Consider the following 17428-nt stretch of genomic DNA (forward strand, 5'->3'; position numbering starts at 1 on the left):
ATATATATCAATCCTGTAATGATGCATAATAATATCTGATTAACTAAAGGTGATGTGTGCGATGTGTAGATCGATATATTTATTGCTGAAATTTGACCTTACTTTCAGCTCTTATGCTTCACCCTTTAACCCATTTTCACTGCTGTTTGACATCATCCTTATCTAAACTTTTCCATGGCCAATAAACCTCAGTTCATGTTACCCTCATTCATGTTATCAGCTCCAGGAGTGGGGATTATATATATATAAAAGAAATATACAGAATAATGTTTTAAATGTTAAAATTCAGTTACGTTTAAAAGGATATAAAAAATTTTCAAATATTCTTTTCATTATTTTGTTTTGTTTTTCCTTCAAGTATTAGACATGTGACAAGCAGATGAGAGATAGGAACTTTTGTTGTTATCTAGAACAGGGGTTCCCAAACTTTTCAAAAAAAGATCAGGGACTCCCATATTCACTTGATAACTACCATCTGATTTTAATTTGAACCCATTTTAACAATGTTTTTCAAAATAATAGATAAAATTTATGATTTTGATTCAGATAAAGTTTCTCTGTGATTTATCGAAAGCATCCCACGACCCCTCTTCACTGTCTTGCGACCCCCCTGGGGGGAATCACTGATCCAGAATATTATTGATGGGCATCCCAATACTTAATTTTGTCCCTTATGGATCTATTGTTTTCCTTATTAAGGTGAAAATCAAGAAAGTGACCATATATGGTTCATCAACTGTTTCTGGTTAAAAAAAAAGATAAATAAATAAAATACATAAGGTCTATGCATATTAATATGTCAATAATGGAAAATAATCACATACAGAGTCTAATGAGTATTTACTTGCACAATAAAAAGTTATTTTAATACAGAATATTAATTTTAAAAGACATGGTGAGATTGCCTTTAGATTCTGACCTCTTTTAGAGTGGAGACATGACTGGCTTCAGAAGTAATGGTGATACCACCAGTTTCAGCTTGTAACTCCAATAGGAAACCTATGATACTCATATACTGATTAACTAAGTAAATGTTGCCATGATGAGACTCACAATGAAAACAAAAAAAATGCTTTATGCAATTTAGATAGAATAAAACTGTTATACTCTTGTAACACTGAATACACTTGCATATTTTTTACTATTTATACCATTTAATTTTTCTTTGAGCAGAAACAAGGCTCACAGTAAAAAATAAACCTTATAAACCACATAAGGAGAACAGAACTGTTATAAGGTTATAAAATGGACCAACAATGTCACCTGTTTTACTATTTATAGCCTGAAAAATTCAACAAATTAGTGAAATTTACCGCTGGATCACTACATCATTTTTTATAAACATGTGGCAACATCAACTACACTATTAGGTGTTGTTATCCTACATTATAATCAGTTGTTTGTCAAGAAAATACCCTTAGTATGCTTGCTAGATGAGTTGGCTATTTGTCTTAGGCAACATTTTACAAATGGGCGTATGTCCAAATATGGTTCCTCCATTTTTCACTCCAAAATTTCAGCAATTGCTTGATATCCTATGCAAGCAAAAACTATCATGACATTCTAGTCTACTATTCAGCTTTATGATGGTTTTTATTAATTCACTGTTGCTAATTATGATTTTAAGGCAATTTTCTGGGGGACCAAAAGAGATGAAACACTGCACTGCTTGAGCTCTGAAAGCGCTGTAATGTCACTTTCCATGATGTTGACTGACCTCCACTGATTTGCTGAGGAAAATCATCCTGGTTCTACTGGATCATAGAGAGTTGGGGGTGGCCATAAAGGAAGTCAACCTAAGTGACCATATGTGGTTCCCCTTCTATAAAGGGTTAAGACTGCTTTTTTTATCTAGCTGCAAATAAATCTAGCAGTATCATGCAAAAACAATAATACAAATCTTTGGTAGATCAGATATTTTGTGCCCAAAGGTGTCAAAGTCACTGGGTAGCTTCAACCTTTTCGAAGAAACTTCCTGAAATGTTTTAACTGTCGATGTTTTTTTGTTACTCAGGACTTACATAATTTGATTTGTGTTGTTTTTCTAGCCATGGACATGCCATCAGAGCTCACAGCTCTTAACATCACTCCACAAGGAGCGCTCCTGAGGTGGAATCCCCCTCTCTCCAATGTGGACAACTACGTACTGACCCTCACACAGAACCAAGGTAAGAAATCAGAACTGTCACTAAAAGGCTTTTTATTTGAGAAGGTCATCATCAACACTCTTTGCTCTATGATGACGTGGTAACCAGGATGTCAGGCTACACCTTGACATCTTACATCTTTGAACCCCACACAGACTCAATTAATTAATTAATTAATGTATTAACTTTCCCTTGCTAAAAAAGCTGTTTTCTTTTATCTTCTTACTTTCTATTGCAAAGACCTCTTCACCCGTTCTGCTCAAGCGTGTGATATCAAACCGGCTTATATTACTGACAGCAGAGATGTTTTCATCAGGTACCATCAAGGTTTGCTGTGTGATCCTTTGAGGAAATATGGATCCATTTGTCTTGCTTTCAGAACAGATTATTATGCCTGGTTGAGCTACTAAGCCTTGACACAAACATTACAGTTTGTCGCAGCGAATGTTTCTGATGCAGCCCATGTCTTCACTGTCGTGACAGCCATATCCAGATGGGTAAAAGATGACCACATTGCCTGGCCCCTCAGACTCAGTTTATAATTTGCTCCCTGAATCAAGTGGATGTCTGCCAAGTTACAGTATAGGTAGGCCAGCCACTCATTCAACTTGACATTCATGGCTGTAGTGCTGAGATATAAAAGTATAAAAAAGTTTCAAAGGAATTTTATATCCCAAACAAACATGACCCAGTGTTGGCAGTCATTAGCCTCTGCAGAGATTTTTCTTGAACTTAAATGTTTTACACTGGATCTCAGCTTTCATTTTCTCCTCTGACTGTAATAAAACTACCAGAGAACTTGTTTTGGGAATGATATTTCTCCTTTGCCTACACTTTTATTTAAGATCTACCTCTAAATTATCTGGAAGTCTGAATTATTAAGCTTTGTGAGTCATTGTATTAACTTGTATACTCTCTGCATAAGTTGACATTAGAATAAAATGTATATTTAAAAAACAGGCTGTCAGTGCTGAAAGGCAAAGGAAAAGATGTTTTAGACAAGCTCAAAACATAGAACTTCAGCATTTATTTGAAATTAGCAAAAAGGCATACTGTCTAATGCTAAAACAGCAAGTGTTTCATTGTTGTTGGTTTTTTTTTTAATCAATGCCCATTTTGAATCGTTAGCTAGCTAGGTCCTGCATAAAACCTGGAACAATATCGACAAAGACTGGACGCATTGTGAAATGCTGAAAAATACCTGGTCCTGGAAAATTTTACAGTTGATTTCATTAACTGGCAGCAGGTTTGGGTAGAAAAAGAGCATCTATCATTCTTGGTGCCATTTTCAATTATCATACTTTGAAATTTTAGTTGGAAAATAAAGGTGTGATACATCTTCCAGCATGAAAGTTTCCATTTTGTTCTACAAAGTCCATAACATAAAGTTATTCTGCAGCTCTCTTGCTCTTTTAGAGCCGTCTACTCTTTCCATGTGAGGTTTGCAGTCTGATAGCTACTGGTACAGCAGTTAATTTTACAGTCAGTGTTGTGAAGCCCAACCAACAGCAGTCGCACTGCCCCCCTCCAGTGGTTACTTGTTGTCCTGACTGAGGACTCTTCTCTATCAAACAAGATCCCCACAAGATTAATTTACAATATACAAATGTTTGCTTTTTAACTCAGGATGATAAAATGAGGGAGAAAAGTTGTTAAAAAATGACGCATCCCACCCAGCCTTACCTGCATCTCAGCATATTTCAGCAGTGGAGCAGCTACTTGTAATTAACAAATACAAAAGGGAAATTTTATATTAAACTGGTATATACTGGTCATGCTGGTGTACTTTGAGATGAAAAAATAGGTTTTAAAGTACATCTTATACAAAGAATGTTAGCATAAATGTTGGACTTCTATGTTTTGCAAATCGTTAATTTCTGTATATATTTACATTTTCTAAAGCATCACAGTTTTTTGGAAATGGGGCTGCAAATCAAATCAGAGCCAGTGAGCTTCATTTTCTTTGAGAACTGTCCTGTAGAACAAACTTGTTTTTCTTATTTGGCTCAGGGGTATGAAATCCCAACCATCATGCTATCAGTCTTCCAGACTAGATATAAAATAGATAAATAGTTAAATTAAAAAAAAAAAAAAGATTCATATCTTATTTATATCCAGAATAGCATCAGTGCATATATAAGTTGCGTGTTCTTTATTTTATTGGGACTGTTTTGGGCAGATATCTGCTGGTAAATGAAGCTAACATGATTCATCCATCCATCCATTATCTTAACCACTTATCACGGCTCCAGGGGACTGAAGCCGATACTAGCTGAAGCTCTCATCTTTGTTAACAAAATTGAAACTCTAACAGAGCAGGATTCTGTTAGTGAGCTATGGACGCTACAGCTTTCTATTGAATGTCTTTGTCAATGTCAATTTTAAATCTTATTACTCGTGTTACACAGTCAATTTTTAAGTACGTTTTTTCAGTGAATTTCAAGGACTGATTCCTATGACGGAAAGTGTAGATTGGTAATTTCATGGCAATTTATCTACATCCAGCGTGTTGTTACATGTAGTGCTAGATTATATTAGTCATGAAAAGATCATCAAATGAATCTTGTGCATTTGAATCAGCTGTGAGGTGGTGTTATATTTCAAGGGACTATTGAGTATTCAGGCATACTAAAATGAAGGATATTTGTAATGATTTTGCCTAATAGCCTGCCAAATCCTATTCCTCTGGTATGCAGCTGCCTATATAGATGGATATTTGAAAATACTTAAGTGCATGTTTTAAGTTGAGTTTCTACCATTTTTTTCTAAAGATGCTACTCAGTGTAACTTAATTACTGAATATAATCTTTTCAACCCAGCTAAAACTCCAAGTGCGTCTGTTGATAAGGATGCAGATTATCAGTATTTGTTTTTTTCTTGTTCCAGTTACTGCTGATACTTTCCTCGTGGAAGGCAACAAACAGGAGCACCAGCTGTCCAACCTCAAGCCAAGCACCACCTACTCCGTATCCCTCTATGCCACCAAAGGACCCCTCACCAGCGGCACCGTCATCACTAACCTCCAAACACGTATGTGCTCTTATTTTTATTCAGCTCCTCTCGTCACAGTTGGCAACATGGTGACTCAGCAGTTTGGACTGTCACATCAAAGCAGGAGAGTTTCCTCAGAGTGCTCAGTTTTGTTCACACTGACTTAATATGGAACTTCAGAAGAATTTCTCCTCTGTTTGGAGTAGTTGCACCGAACCGATATTTTAAAGGGCACAATGTTGGATTAATGTTAGCTATTTTGGTTGGGGATTTTGTTTTGTTTTCTGTCTGAATAACCACCTGAATAAACCGAAACATAGTGACAGTGTTATGCTGGTCTGGCATAACAGATAAATATAACAATGAATCATTTCTTCACTACTGCCTGTTGCTGAAACAATAATACAACTAAATTAAAAGTCTATTTCTTTTTTTTATGGTCAGCTTTATATACTGTAACTCCTTGCAGTAGATTCAGTGGTGCAGGTCAGTCCGATTGCTGGTGTTTTATACTTTATAATGGTAATATTCCAGATGCTAAACATTATAGACAAAAGTTTTATCATACAGTTAATAGTTCTTTCTGTAAAGTGTGCTTCACTGTTTGGTTTCTGCATTCTCTGTTTATATGATTAATCCCATACTGATGGAGCAGAGCAATCTTTTATTTTCTCACAGCTTTTACACACAGCTTATTTTTGATACCTACACAGAAGTATGGTTATGCTGTGGGTTTTAATAACATAACCAACCACATCTCCATTAAAAAATAACATATATTTACTGAAAATATATAAGCATTTCTGTTATGTAAATTGGTTGTTGTCAGTGTTGGGGATAAAGCACAAAGTTATCCACTAGAGTACTCAGATTTCTTTTTGATATATAGATTAATGTCACATGGTAGTCCTGCAATTTCATAAAAGTAAACCATTACTTAAAAAAAAGTTATATTACTCATTCCCTTTTGTCACATAGAACTCCCAAAAGCACCTGCACCATTGTGGTTACTCTCTTGTGCATGGACAGGCTACTCCCTGCCAAACATACAGCTGTGTCGGTGTGCATGCATTGATAACATGTGAGCTCTATAGCCTGTTTTGTAGTGTTTTCATTTCAAAAGCTGTGTTTCCTGTGCCTCTTACCAGTATGTTGTCAGATTGTGGGCTTATAAAAGAGCTGTAAAGGTTACATGACATCTGTTTTTGTTAGTAGGTTCAGAGTTACAGATTGTAGGCTGTAAACAATAGTGTCAACACTTTCAAAGATAGTCAGTCAGCTATGTGCCAGCATTTAGACAACATAAGGGACATGAGTTTCAAAATGGTTTAGATTTTTGCAATAAAAATACTCCAGCCCACTGCTTTTCTCAGAATGTAAAACTATACTGTATCAAGTTACTTTTTAACAAAAGTAATCTTTTAAAGTGGCATGTTACTTTTAAAGTAATGCTACCTGACGCTGGTTATAATACATCTGATTTATTTTTCTGAATAAGAATGTCTAAAGGCCATGTCACAAAACACACTGATATCAGTACTAACGTTTCTCTCTGACCTGCAGAAGAAAGCAAGACCATAATTGACAATTTTGCTATACATATGTTTTTTTCAAAGCCTGAACCTCTACCGTGGGTACGTATCAGACACAGTTGCTAACTGAATGCCACAGAAATTGCCTTTTTTTACTATTTTGCAGTAATCCTCAATGTGCAATAATAAACTAAGTAAAACCGCAGGAAAATAATGATTAAAAATCTACTTACACCTGTGCAGGGCAAAGTCAGCAAAAAAAATGACAGACACTGCTTTGTCCACAGGGGGCACATAAATTTACACAAATGTGAAGCCCCTTAATGGAGCCTTTAGATTCTGATGGGCTTGTATTTTCTATATCCTAACAACATAAGTGCTCGTACTTGTGTTTTCCCATGTATGATACAATAACATGATTAATCTTGGACTTTTGACTGTAAATCTTTGGTTAAGTTTCGCTTTTCTCATACAGTGTGCACTAGAAAAGCTCTGATTTCTTATCTCTGTGGGACATATACTAAAAGTCAGGCCCTCCACAGGGGCCGCTACCATGCCTGAGACTTTTGACACAAGCTGTCAAGAAGATTAAACTTGTGAACTCTCACCTCTCAACTTCTGCCTGCCTCACCCCAAGGTGACCCACCTCTGTAATTATATTCACCTTCATCCGCTGTTCTTTCCAGAGGACGATCAGAGGTGGAGGGATTCTTCCAGTTTAGCTGAGCTGTGGCACTGTAAACTTTTTTTTTTTTCTTGAGATCTTGCAGAAAAAAATCCTTTCAGTCAGCAGAGGAGTTCATGTCCCTGGAGGAATAACAGAGCTACCTGTCCTGCACTGCAGCAGAGACGAACAGTTCAAAAACATAAAAACAGGGATGCAGACACTTTGAGACAAAAGTGGGACTCAGGGAGACTATGAACATTTACATCCATGTTCGTGCTGCACATGCACAAATTAACTCACATATAAATACAGGTTTCTGGGCAGTTTTAGATTACTCTAATGTTGTAACTGATGCTCTTCCAACTATGTCATGATGTGCAGTTTCTCAAGAGGAAAAAATATGACTCCATTCATTTCTTTACTGGTTAGACTCTCAAGTAAGAAACATCAGTATAAAAGAGGTTAGGGATTATTTTGTTTTGAATAACATGTCTGACTGGATCAGGCAAAACAGCTGGGTGCTCACTTTCCTTGCTATCCTCTCCTCAGTAAAATAAAATACATTTATTCTTTCTTTGATGGCATTTCTGCATTCAAATAAAGCCTGTGCCTATGATTCTGAATTACACTAATATTATTCAAATATATGCTCCACGTGTACAGAAAATGCCTGCAAAGTGTATACATATTAACATAACTGAAGCGTGATTCGGTTATGAATAAATGCTGGTTTTTGACCCTTGCCATACATTTTTATGGAGTCCTTAATTAGCCATACTGCTCTTTTACTCGTCTGACTAAGAATGGAAAAGTTTGATTAAAGGCTGCCCTTCCACAACCTCCATGTTTTTCTGAGGCTTTTAAAATGAAATTTGCATTAAACATTGCAATGCCAGTACATGAATGTCACATGGTAGGTAAAAAAAGAGTACTATCCAGCCTTAGGTATATATAAATGCACAAATAAACTCTCAGTTTCTTCATCCTTTGTCATTAAAGGAGGAGGAGTCTACAGAGGGATCATCCCCTCCCACACCAATAAAGTTTGTAGTTAGGATATTTAATCCTGGTTCTGTTTCGCTGACAGAGCTTGTTTTTTCTCAGGCTGTTCTGCTTCAGTAAAAGTGTCACATTGTGAATCTAAGAGAGGATGAGATTATTGATTGGTTTGGTCAACTACACTGACGTGTTACTCTGCTGTGTCTTCACATATCTGCTGTTCTGTTTTTGTTTGCTTCTATCAGCATCTCACAGTCTCAGTTTCTTTGTTGTGTTGCACACAGAGTTTTGAAATACTGGCAGTAGATGTTTTTTACATAAAGTATGAATTAATCCTCTGATTAGAATAAGAGCAGCAAGGAAACTAGTGCTAAAATGTGTCCAGCTTGGTTCATTGTTGATTGAAATCTGTATTTAAATAAAGCTCAAGTGTTGCACAAAATGCTTTTCTGTCAGGAAATACTCTCATCATACATTTGCCAGTTATTGCAAAATGGGTATACAGTTTAACTTGGCAGTGAAGGCTCTGGTCAAAAGATGCTCCCAGGGTTAGTCAAGCAGCATGCTTTGACTTCCCAGGGAGTGCACTGCTAGAAACTCCCATATGGGTAGTTACATTTATGACAAGACATTGCAAATACAGTGATATTTAGTTCAGCATCAGTCTACTCTTAAGCTGCATGAATGTGAATATGAAGGGCGCAACAGAAGCCTTAGACCAAAAGGAGAAGGCTGTGGTGTTGGAGGTGAAGCTTCACCAGCAGCAGTGTGGTGTGATCAGTATGGGCTCTATGCACGCATTGCTACCACTTACGGTCAGGAGATTAAATGCAGAGGAGGACGGTGTATGATGGCACGTTTGTTGTGGTGTATGCTCTGTTTGCATGAGTTACCCAAGCTGGCTGCTGATAGTGAGTTAATTTGAGCTGAAGATGTACACTGCAGCAGACAGCAATGATGTCTAGAAGTGCTATTAACCCGTGTTTGAAACATCATTTTAGCACGTTTGGATGCCATTATGATAAAGAGTAAATGCAAACAACAATCACAACTAACAAACTGATGAGAAACGTAGTATAGTACGATTAGGATGCTGTTTTGGCCTAGCACGTGTTGGGTGGAAGTTGCAAAGTGGCCAAATTTTCCACTGGAAATACGTCACACCCTGCTGTGCATAGAGCCCATTGATAAAGCAGGAATCAGTGAGAAGGACATATTTAAATGAATCTGCTTATTAAGAGAATGAGATGTGATTGGCTGGGAGACATTAATCAAAGTCAGCTACCAGCTGATTGCAGCAGGGCACATTACTTCCTTTTCTTGCATAAGAATAATATAATGCAAAAAAATGTATGTGTAAAAAGAAGCCAGTTGTTAGTGCAATGATATCAACAGGCACTGAAACACAGTGAAAATCACTGAATCTGTTTTTGTGTAGCTCCAATTCATATCTTAGTGTTATCTCAAGACACTTTTCAAAGAGGGCGGGTCTAGACCGGTTTCATTGGTATACTATTATGAAGACCTAACATAAATCCCTATGAGCTCAGCTCTGAGCAACATTAAGCATTATAACTGTGGCGAAGCTGAGCTGGGGTTGGATCATAGACTGTAGAAAGAATTGGACAAACCCCGTGCGACGTCAGTCGTCTGCTTACAACAGGCGGACTCAAACGGCTCTTGAAGTCGATCCGCGGAGGCTTCCATATTGAAATCGCGGTCTCAACCAAACTTTAGATCAACCTAACTGCCCGCCCACTAAGCGCAACTTCCTGTCAGCTAGCTAGCTAGCATTCGGGTTGACAGAAATTGAGCCTTTGCCCTCCGAGCTATCTGTCAATCAAATGAGACACGCCAATTACTGTGAAGTGAGGTTTATCCTAAATATAATCCCAACGATCGTGGTACAAAAAAATTCAGCCCCCGTACAGTGAGAGCACAATAAGACACTAGCTAATGAGAGACGTTTGGATTTTTGAACCAGGCTGTAAACCAGTTTATTTCTAGTGTAAAAACCAGCTGTTTAACAGGTGTCTCGATGGGACTTCCGGCGTTCCTGCAGCCAGCCTCAAGTGGACACTCGCGATATTGCAGGTTTTTTGGACTTCCTCATTTGTTTCATTTTTCAGGACCGGAGGTTAGATGGAGAAATGGCTTGAATAGAGAAGAAGGGGATGCAGAAAGAGGGACAAAAGAAAGAATAAGATAAACTTATGATCGCCATGGCCATACATTTATCTTACAGTTTGTAGGTTTGGTAATGATGGTAGCATTATGTGAAGAATCATCATTAATAACCATGAGTGATAGAAACCAGAACACTGTAATATTAGCATTAGATGACAATAAAATTAAGAGGACTTTTCTTGACAGTTTTACAGTACCTATACAAAGTACTCACCCCCTAGGATGTTTTACCCTTTTATTGATTTTATAAGTCACTTATGGTCAATATAACTTAGCCTTTTGATAAAAAAAATCTCTTTAATGTCAAAGTGAAAACAAATTTCTACAAAGTAATGTGGCTTTCTCGTTGCCACTCTCCCATAAAGTATCTCTCATCTCAGCAGCTGAAGCTTGTAACTCCTTCAGAGTAGTCATAGGTGGCGGTGTTATGGCATTAAAGAGAAAAATGCATGAAATATCTAATAGTAGTTATGGAAATTTAAGTTAACCAGCTCTTTGGTTCACTGTAACATTTAAGACTTTAGTGTCTTACGTACAACCACTGATTGCACTACGACCAAGCTATACTGTCTTATGAAAATGTTTCTGCACAGATTTGCATATATAGTGTATGTTTTTTTTTTTTGTTTGTTTGTTTTTTTTTTAGTTGGATTTTGACCAAAACCAAATATTGACAGGGAAATGTGCTTTTCTCTTCTATGTGTTGTTCAGCACCTCTGCAAATATCAGCATGCAACATTAATAGGTAAAGAGTCGGTGAAAGTTTGTGCTCTCAGCTTTTGACTAACTTTGCTCCTTTTAAGTAAAATTGGTTGCTTCACATGCACAGCGAACAGAGTTTGAAAGAAGACCAGCTTTAATATACATTTGGCTCCAACTTTTTTTAGAGGTATGAGGACAGCTTTTCTTTCTTGTTGATTTCCAAACCTCTTAACCACAGCTGAGGGTTGTTTTGTTGTCTGGCCTCCATGCCTCAGGAGTTCAACACAGAGTAAGGCAGCTCCCTGAAGGTTGATATTTAAGCTACAGGGGTGGAAAATAAGGGATTTTGCTACGGGTGCCTCTATAAGCCTGTAGTCTGCGGCACCAGGACTTTATTCCCTCTGATGTAAGCTGAGCCCACTTGCTGAGAAGTGCTTGGCAAAGTTTTTTCTGAAACAGCAGAGATGGTAGCTGCAGGCAGCTTCACTGAGCTCTGGCTGATAGTTGTTGAGTGCTGAGAGTGCCACTATTACAGAAATATAATCTTCATTCTTCAGGCCATTGAGGTATCTCTGACCATTTAATGTACTTTCAAAAACTGTGTCCCCATAAAATCTGTGCTGTTAATTGTTTTTTGGTACTGTGATAGCTATATTAAACATATTTGAATGCAGTATTAATAATACCAAGTATGTACAGTTTTATGCTACATCTGTTCCTCTAAGGAGCAGAGCTCAAAGAATTCATAACTCCTAAAAAAGTGAGAAGTGACATCTCTGTTTGAAATTTTGATGTACCAGTGGATGCCTCCCTCTCTCTGCTTTTTTGTCTTTGAGTACATCTGTAGACTCCAGTTGCAATACTGTGATGGTAGAGAGCATGGCATGCCATCTTCTTTATTAATTTATAGCAAATAGCTTTGTTCTTTCTGACTGTTTAAAAGGTTGTGTATATTTATAGGAAGTATATCACAAAGCCTCTATCAAAAAACACACACTCATACACAAACACGCAAACCAAGTCCTCAGTTGTCTACATCTTAACAATTCATTATTATAACTGAATAGGGAGAGAAATTCTAAATTAGCTTCTGAAGATAAGATTGCTGTTTCAGTTGAAAAAAGTGACCAAGCAAACTATTGAATTCCTGGCCACTTGTCTCATTGTCACTTAAAAATCAGATGAACATATTCCGACATTTATTTGAAAAACCAAATCAAAAGACATTTGCAAGGACTCTTCATGTTTTTTTATCAGCAGCTGTAACGACAGTCAACTAAAAGTCACCAGCAAACACAATCTCGTAGTTAACAAAAGGACTGTTACACCCGTGCATGGAGGAAAGTGCAGACAGTATGTACCAACCACTGATTATCAGTCAGAGCTTATTTAATGTTACTATTGATTATTAATGTTACTATTATATAAGCTCTGATTTCGAAATCAACATCAAAGTGACCTCCTCAAGTGTCTTCTTTTTGTAAATTGCGTCCCTCACACACCAGGTAGTTATATGCAGCCTCAGCTCCCTGGTTGACCCTCCTGAAGTATCCTCCAGAGCCTAATGAATTTTCTACGGGATGCTCTGCTACTTTCTAAAAGCTGACCAGTTCACACTGCTGTGATTAGAGGGGTCAAAGCATCAACTCTCACAGTCATTCAGTTTAAAGTAAATTATTTCTGACGTAGCTGTGTAATACATCTGTCTCTTCAATAGTGACAGCTCTGAACATTTAGTGTTTTTAATGTTATTGTTGTCATAATAACGCATAAGAGTGTAAATTTTGTTGACCAAATCTAAACTTAAACACTAAGGTGTATAAATTATAAAAAATTTACTGAAGCTAAATAAATATTTATCCTTAAGACTGAGACTGAAATTAGAAATAGCTGCAAAAATGAACACTGATGCGTTATATTTATATCATGCAGAGGTGCATGACAGTGATTCACTAGTGAATCCCCCCTTATATTCACCATCATTAACCTTGCAAAGCAGATGGATATGCCCGTTTCCGTGTTTCTCACTGGTGAATCCATCTTGCAAAGCTCCCGTCTGAACCGTGTGGGCCTAATTAGAAAGTGACAGAGCCAATAATCGTCGAGAGGCAGGACTTTCGGGCGCGGCGGAGTTGTGACGTAAACAAGCAGCAGCAAGAAACCGATGCAATTATGGTGGAAGACAGAGTGGAGGCTGCTAAAGTGTAAGTTTTATCAGAACTTGACGACATTCCTTCATTAAAAGAAGAACAAAGAACAGCATTTAGTTGTTTTCTTTTCAAATACAACAAAAGTTGTGTACTGACATGTCTAGAGTCGCTATGGTTTGCATTATGTAGCTATCTGTGGAGTTTATTCCTCAGTAGGGACGCACCTCAGTTGCGGCTACGTCAAGTGTTTTGTTGCTCTGATTGGCCTGTAAAGATGTGACAGACAGAACGTTCATCCAATTACCCTGCGAGTTTTTTTTCAAAGGCTCTGCCCTTTCCCAAACACTGCAGTGTTTCGGCACGTCCCACTCCCCTTGAACGTCGAGACAATTTCATTTAATTGTATTTTCTATATAGCTCCAGATCACAACAGAAGTCATTTAAGGATATCTTTCTGATAGAACAGGTCTATACCTGGTCCCTTTATTAAACAAACTAAATAGCCTTATGTTTTTTTATCTTGTTTAAATGAATGTGTTTAATTTCTGAGTCCTGGTTTACTGCTTGTTCCCTCTGACTCTATGACTGAGCAAACCCACACTCTCACTGACCAGAGAGCCCCGCCCCCTCTTCCCCGTGTCAGAGCCGGGGTCTAATGTTTGCTAAGATGCTTTGACTCAGTATCATGAGAGAGAGAGAGATCTGTAATGCAACTGATCTATCATCTTAAGTTGTGTATGAACCAATGCCCCGCTTGCTTTTTAAACGAGCGTTGGATTTTGGCGCGAGATTGCACTAATTGCGCACAATTTATTAAATTCTCGCAACAAGTCTGACACTTGTAATGCATTAAAATCCTTATCCCCCGTATATCACGCTGCGAATGGTCAAACCGGTGGGAAATGTGGGTAAAATCAGCAGCAGTGGGCTCATGTCTGCACCCAAACCGTTTTGATCTTCTTACCACAGCAGGCAAAAATACGCACAGTCCCTCACAGGTGTGTGGGGGCAGGTGAGGCATGAATATTGGAGGGATCAGTTCCTATACAGACTGACTGAGCGGCCCCTCCACGGGTCACCTGACGATCATCTTATCATTTTAAAACTCATTCATCTGGGATCAATAAACAGGTGGACGACCCCTTTTGTGTTTTTATTCCTGGCATGCATGTTTCTCATAGTGCCTGACGCTATTGGCGGTATTTATAATCAGTAATTATGCTCGTAAACAAACCTCGTCCACATGCAGGTTACGACAGAAACTCTTCAAACTTTATAAACGTTCGAGTATTGACAAAAGATCACACAGGCATAGAGACAACAGGAGGAGACAGAGATGTGCAATGTGTGTGGATGAAAATAGTGAGGAGAGAGAACATTAGTAGATAAAGTCAGTGGAGGACAATCAATCATCATTAAGAACATTTACCAAAATACATAATCTTACCTATTACGAATATGTTATATGTTACAATAAACCGTTTCCTAAATAATATTTTTGGTTGATCAAATAGTTGTTGGCATTCATAGCCTTTTGAATAAAGTTATCTATTTCCGGTTTCATATTTATCTGCAACTAGCTGTCTGGGACAGGGGTCAGGGGCCTGATCAAGCTGTAACAGCTCAGTTCAGACTACTGTGACTGCAGAATCTTTGGTCTGAACTGGGCATAATAAGTTCTCCTGTACTTTATAAAGTCAATAAGAAAGAAACTTTAGCAGAAAATGTACAAAAATTTGTCATGTAAGCACTTAATTTTCCAATAAGTAAGTGTTGAGCACAGCACAGAAGCTTTATCATAACACAAACATACCAGATGTTATTCTTTCTGCATTTCTCTGATTTTTGTTTGGTATTTTTGTGTCTCAAGTAGAACACAGGGCAAGTGAATAACAGAGCAGATTTCTATGAGGCAGACAAAACAATGCAATACAATTTCAGTTTGACTGTAAACACAATAACAAGGTGATTGTCCACAATTCCATCTGCAAGATCCATCCAAAATTCATTTGGTTCCCCAGAAAAACAAAAAAGATTCACCTATACATCATACAGGGAGAATCATTCACTTGCAAATGAGCATAGAGATGTGATATCCTCTCCAAAAGAAAAAAACCTCCTCCCTCTTGTCTTCCCACATCAAATTACTGCCCATGCTGCCCTTCCCATCTGCTTCTGTGTGTGTGTTTGCATTTGTTTCATTCTTCCCGCTTTGTTTACACCCCAAGTTAATGAGACATTAGATGTAGCCAAACCTATTCATCTCAATCCCATTGTTCAAACCTCGGCCGATTGAATACCGAGCATCAGAGCTGCCAGGGAACTCAGACGACACCTGCTCACCTGCGTGTGAACGCTCCATGCTGAGGTATAATTGGAGGGATAGAGGAAGAGAATGGAGGCTGATTTAAATCAAGAATGAAAGAAGAAAGAAACACGAGGGTGGTTTTTTGGCATCAGTTTGTGTGAATTAGAACCCCCAAGACTGCTATCCCGTCTCTTTTTTCTCCCCCACATGCACATGATGCAGCAAAAGTATTCATCATGCCAAGGGGAGGACAAGAACAAAAGCTTAACTCTGTTCTCTCTTTGGCAAATTCAGTATGAATGGCAGCCTGTCAGATAAAGAGGAGGAGGTGGACAAAGGATGGGGAAGGAGAGAGGAGCAAAAGGGAGCAGATAAGGCAGAGCAAGAAGAAGAGGAGAAGACCCCAAGATGATGTGGGAATACAAAGAAAGAGAAGAAGAAGGAAAAATGAGATGCCGAGGTCAATGAAAAAGAGCAGATGCAGGAGAGGAGGTGATTGGCACATTACAAGTCGACTTAAACATCTGCAATGTGCTGCGTTTATCTCCTGCTCATTCTCCCTCATTTAAACACTCTTTGTTCTTTTACCCCTCCTCTCTCTCTTTCAATCCCTGTGACACACAATGTGGACTTGCCTATCACCGTCTCAGAGTGAAGGCACCCCACGTCTTTCAGGAGGTTATCATGACGGGTACATGCTGTTAATTACTGAGCTGTCATTGATCTTCTTAATGCACACTGGAGGATTCAAACTAAGAATGTGTGCGGAGTTGTGTTTGAGGTCTCGGTTCAATTTAAGGTTGTATGTTTAACTAACAGTTGAACCTTTAGCCTGCCAGACTCTCAGGAGGAGTTAAGGCTGTTTATGGAAGCGCTGTTTGTTTCACTGCAAAGAAAAAAGAACAGGAGAAAATAAAAGAGGGAATCAAAGAAACAGACTGACATTTTGCAGATTTATCTGTCTCATAATGCAAAAAAAGCAGCACTTCATTTGTTTCAGCACCTCTGTCTCCTTCACTCGGGTGACAATGTGTCTCAGAGTCATGATGTAACTCCAGGAAACGGATTTTCCCCAATAGAAGGTCATCTATTTTCTATCATACACTAAAATGAGGTTGCAGAGTTTGAGTGCTTCTGCGAGCATGTCAGGAGATCAAATATTGACTTAAAAAAGGGGTGATGTAAGGTGAGGAAACAGAGGTGAGTCTCCTTGTGATGTGGTTAAAGTATCAACAAAGGCACCATAATCAAACCTTGTTTAAAGCCAAGCAGGGACCCAGATTATACTTGGAGGGTGTGATGTAATGAGCAGTAAAACTTGGGTGGGCTCAGTGATCAAGGGCTTGAATGCTTTTGAGGCTGTGATTCTCAGTGACTAAACAGAAAATTGTCTCAGTGCTTGTCTCACTTAGTCCTGTGGGGATTTAGGATTACTGACGTGGAGATTTTGTCCACCTTGTGGATGACGTCTGCAATATTTGAGCAGGAATTCTCTCTGCTGATCTTCAGATCTCATGTTTCTTTGTTTCTCTCTGATCTCTTCTGTCTCCTTTCTGTCTATTAGAGCTTAGGAGATGCGAGGAGTTTTTTTATTATTTTTAGGTCTTAACTGAGTAGGAGGGGCTTCAATATGACCCCGGGTTTCTTGGGTAGATCATTATGCTGATTAATGCTAAACACCTAACCTAACAGAACCACTCCATAACTTAATACCAGACCTGCTAATGTTTGTGATTGGTTGTCTG

The 17428-nt window shown here is 38.2% G+C and overlaps 1 protein-coding gene across 4 annotated transcripts in view; it reads left to right on the forward strand.

Moving 5' to 3' along the window:
• Positions 1–17428, forward strand: part of tnr (tenascin R (restrictin, janusin)) — a 288572-nt gene that overhangs the window by 234754 nt on the left and 36390 nt on the right. For all 4 annotated transcript variants that reach the window (XM_041804243.1, XM_041804241.1, XM_041804240.1 and 1 more), the window contains 2 exons: positions 2049–2168; positions 5034–5177. In XM_041804243.1, the coding sequence (XP_041660177.1) occupies positions 2049–2168; positions 5034–5177 (264 nt within the window). The remainder of the gene's footprint in view (positions 1–2048; positions 2169–5033; positions 5178–17428) is intronic.

The sequence above is a fragment of the Cheilinus undulatus genome, linkage group 13 (genome assembly GCF_018320785.1).
Source record: "Cheilinus undulatus linkage group 13, ASM1832078v1, whole genome shotgun sequence".
Lineage (NCBI taxonomy): Eukaryota > Metazoa > Chordata > Actinopteri > Labriformes > Labridae > Cheilinus > Cheilinus undulatus.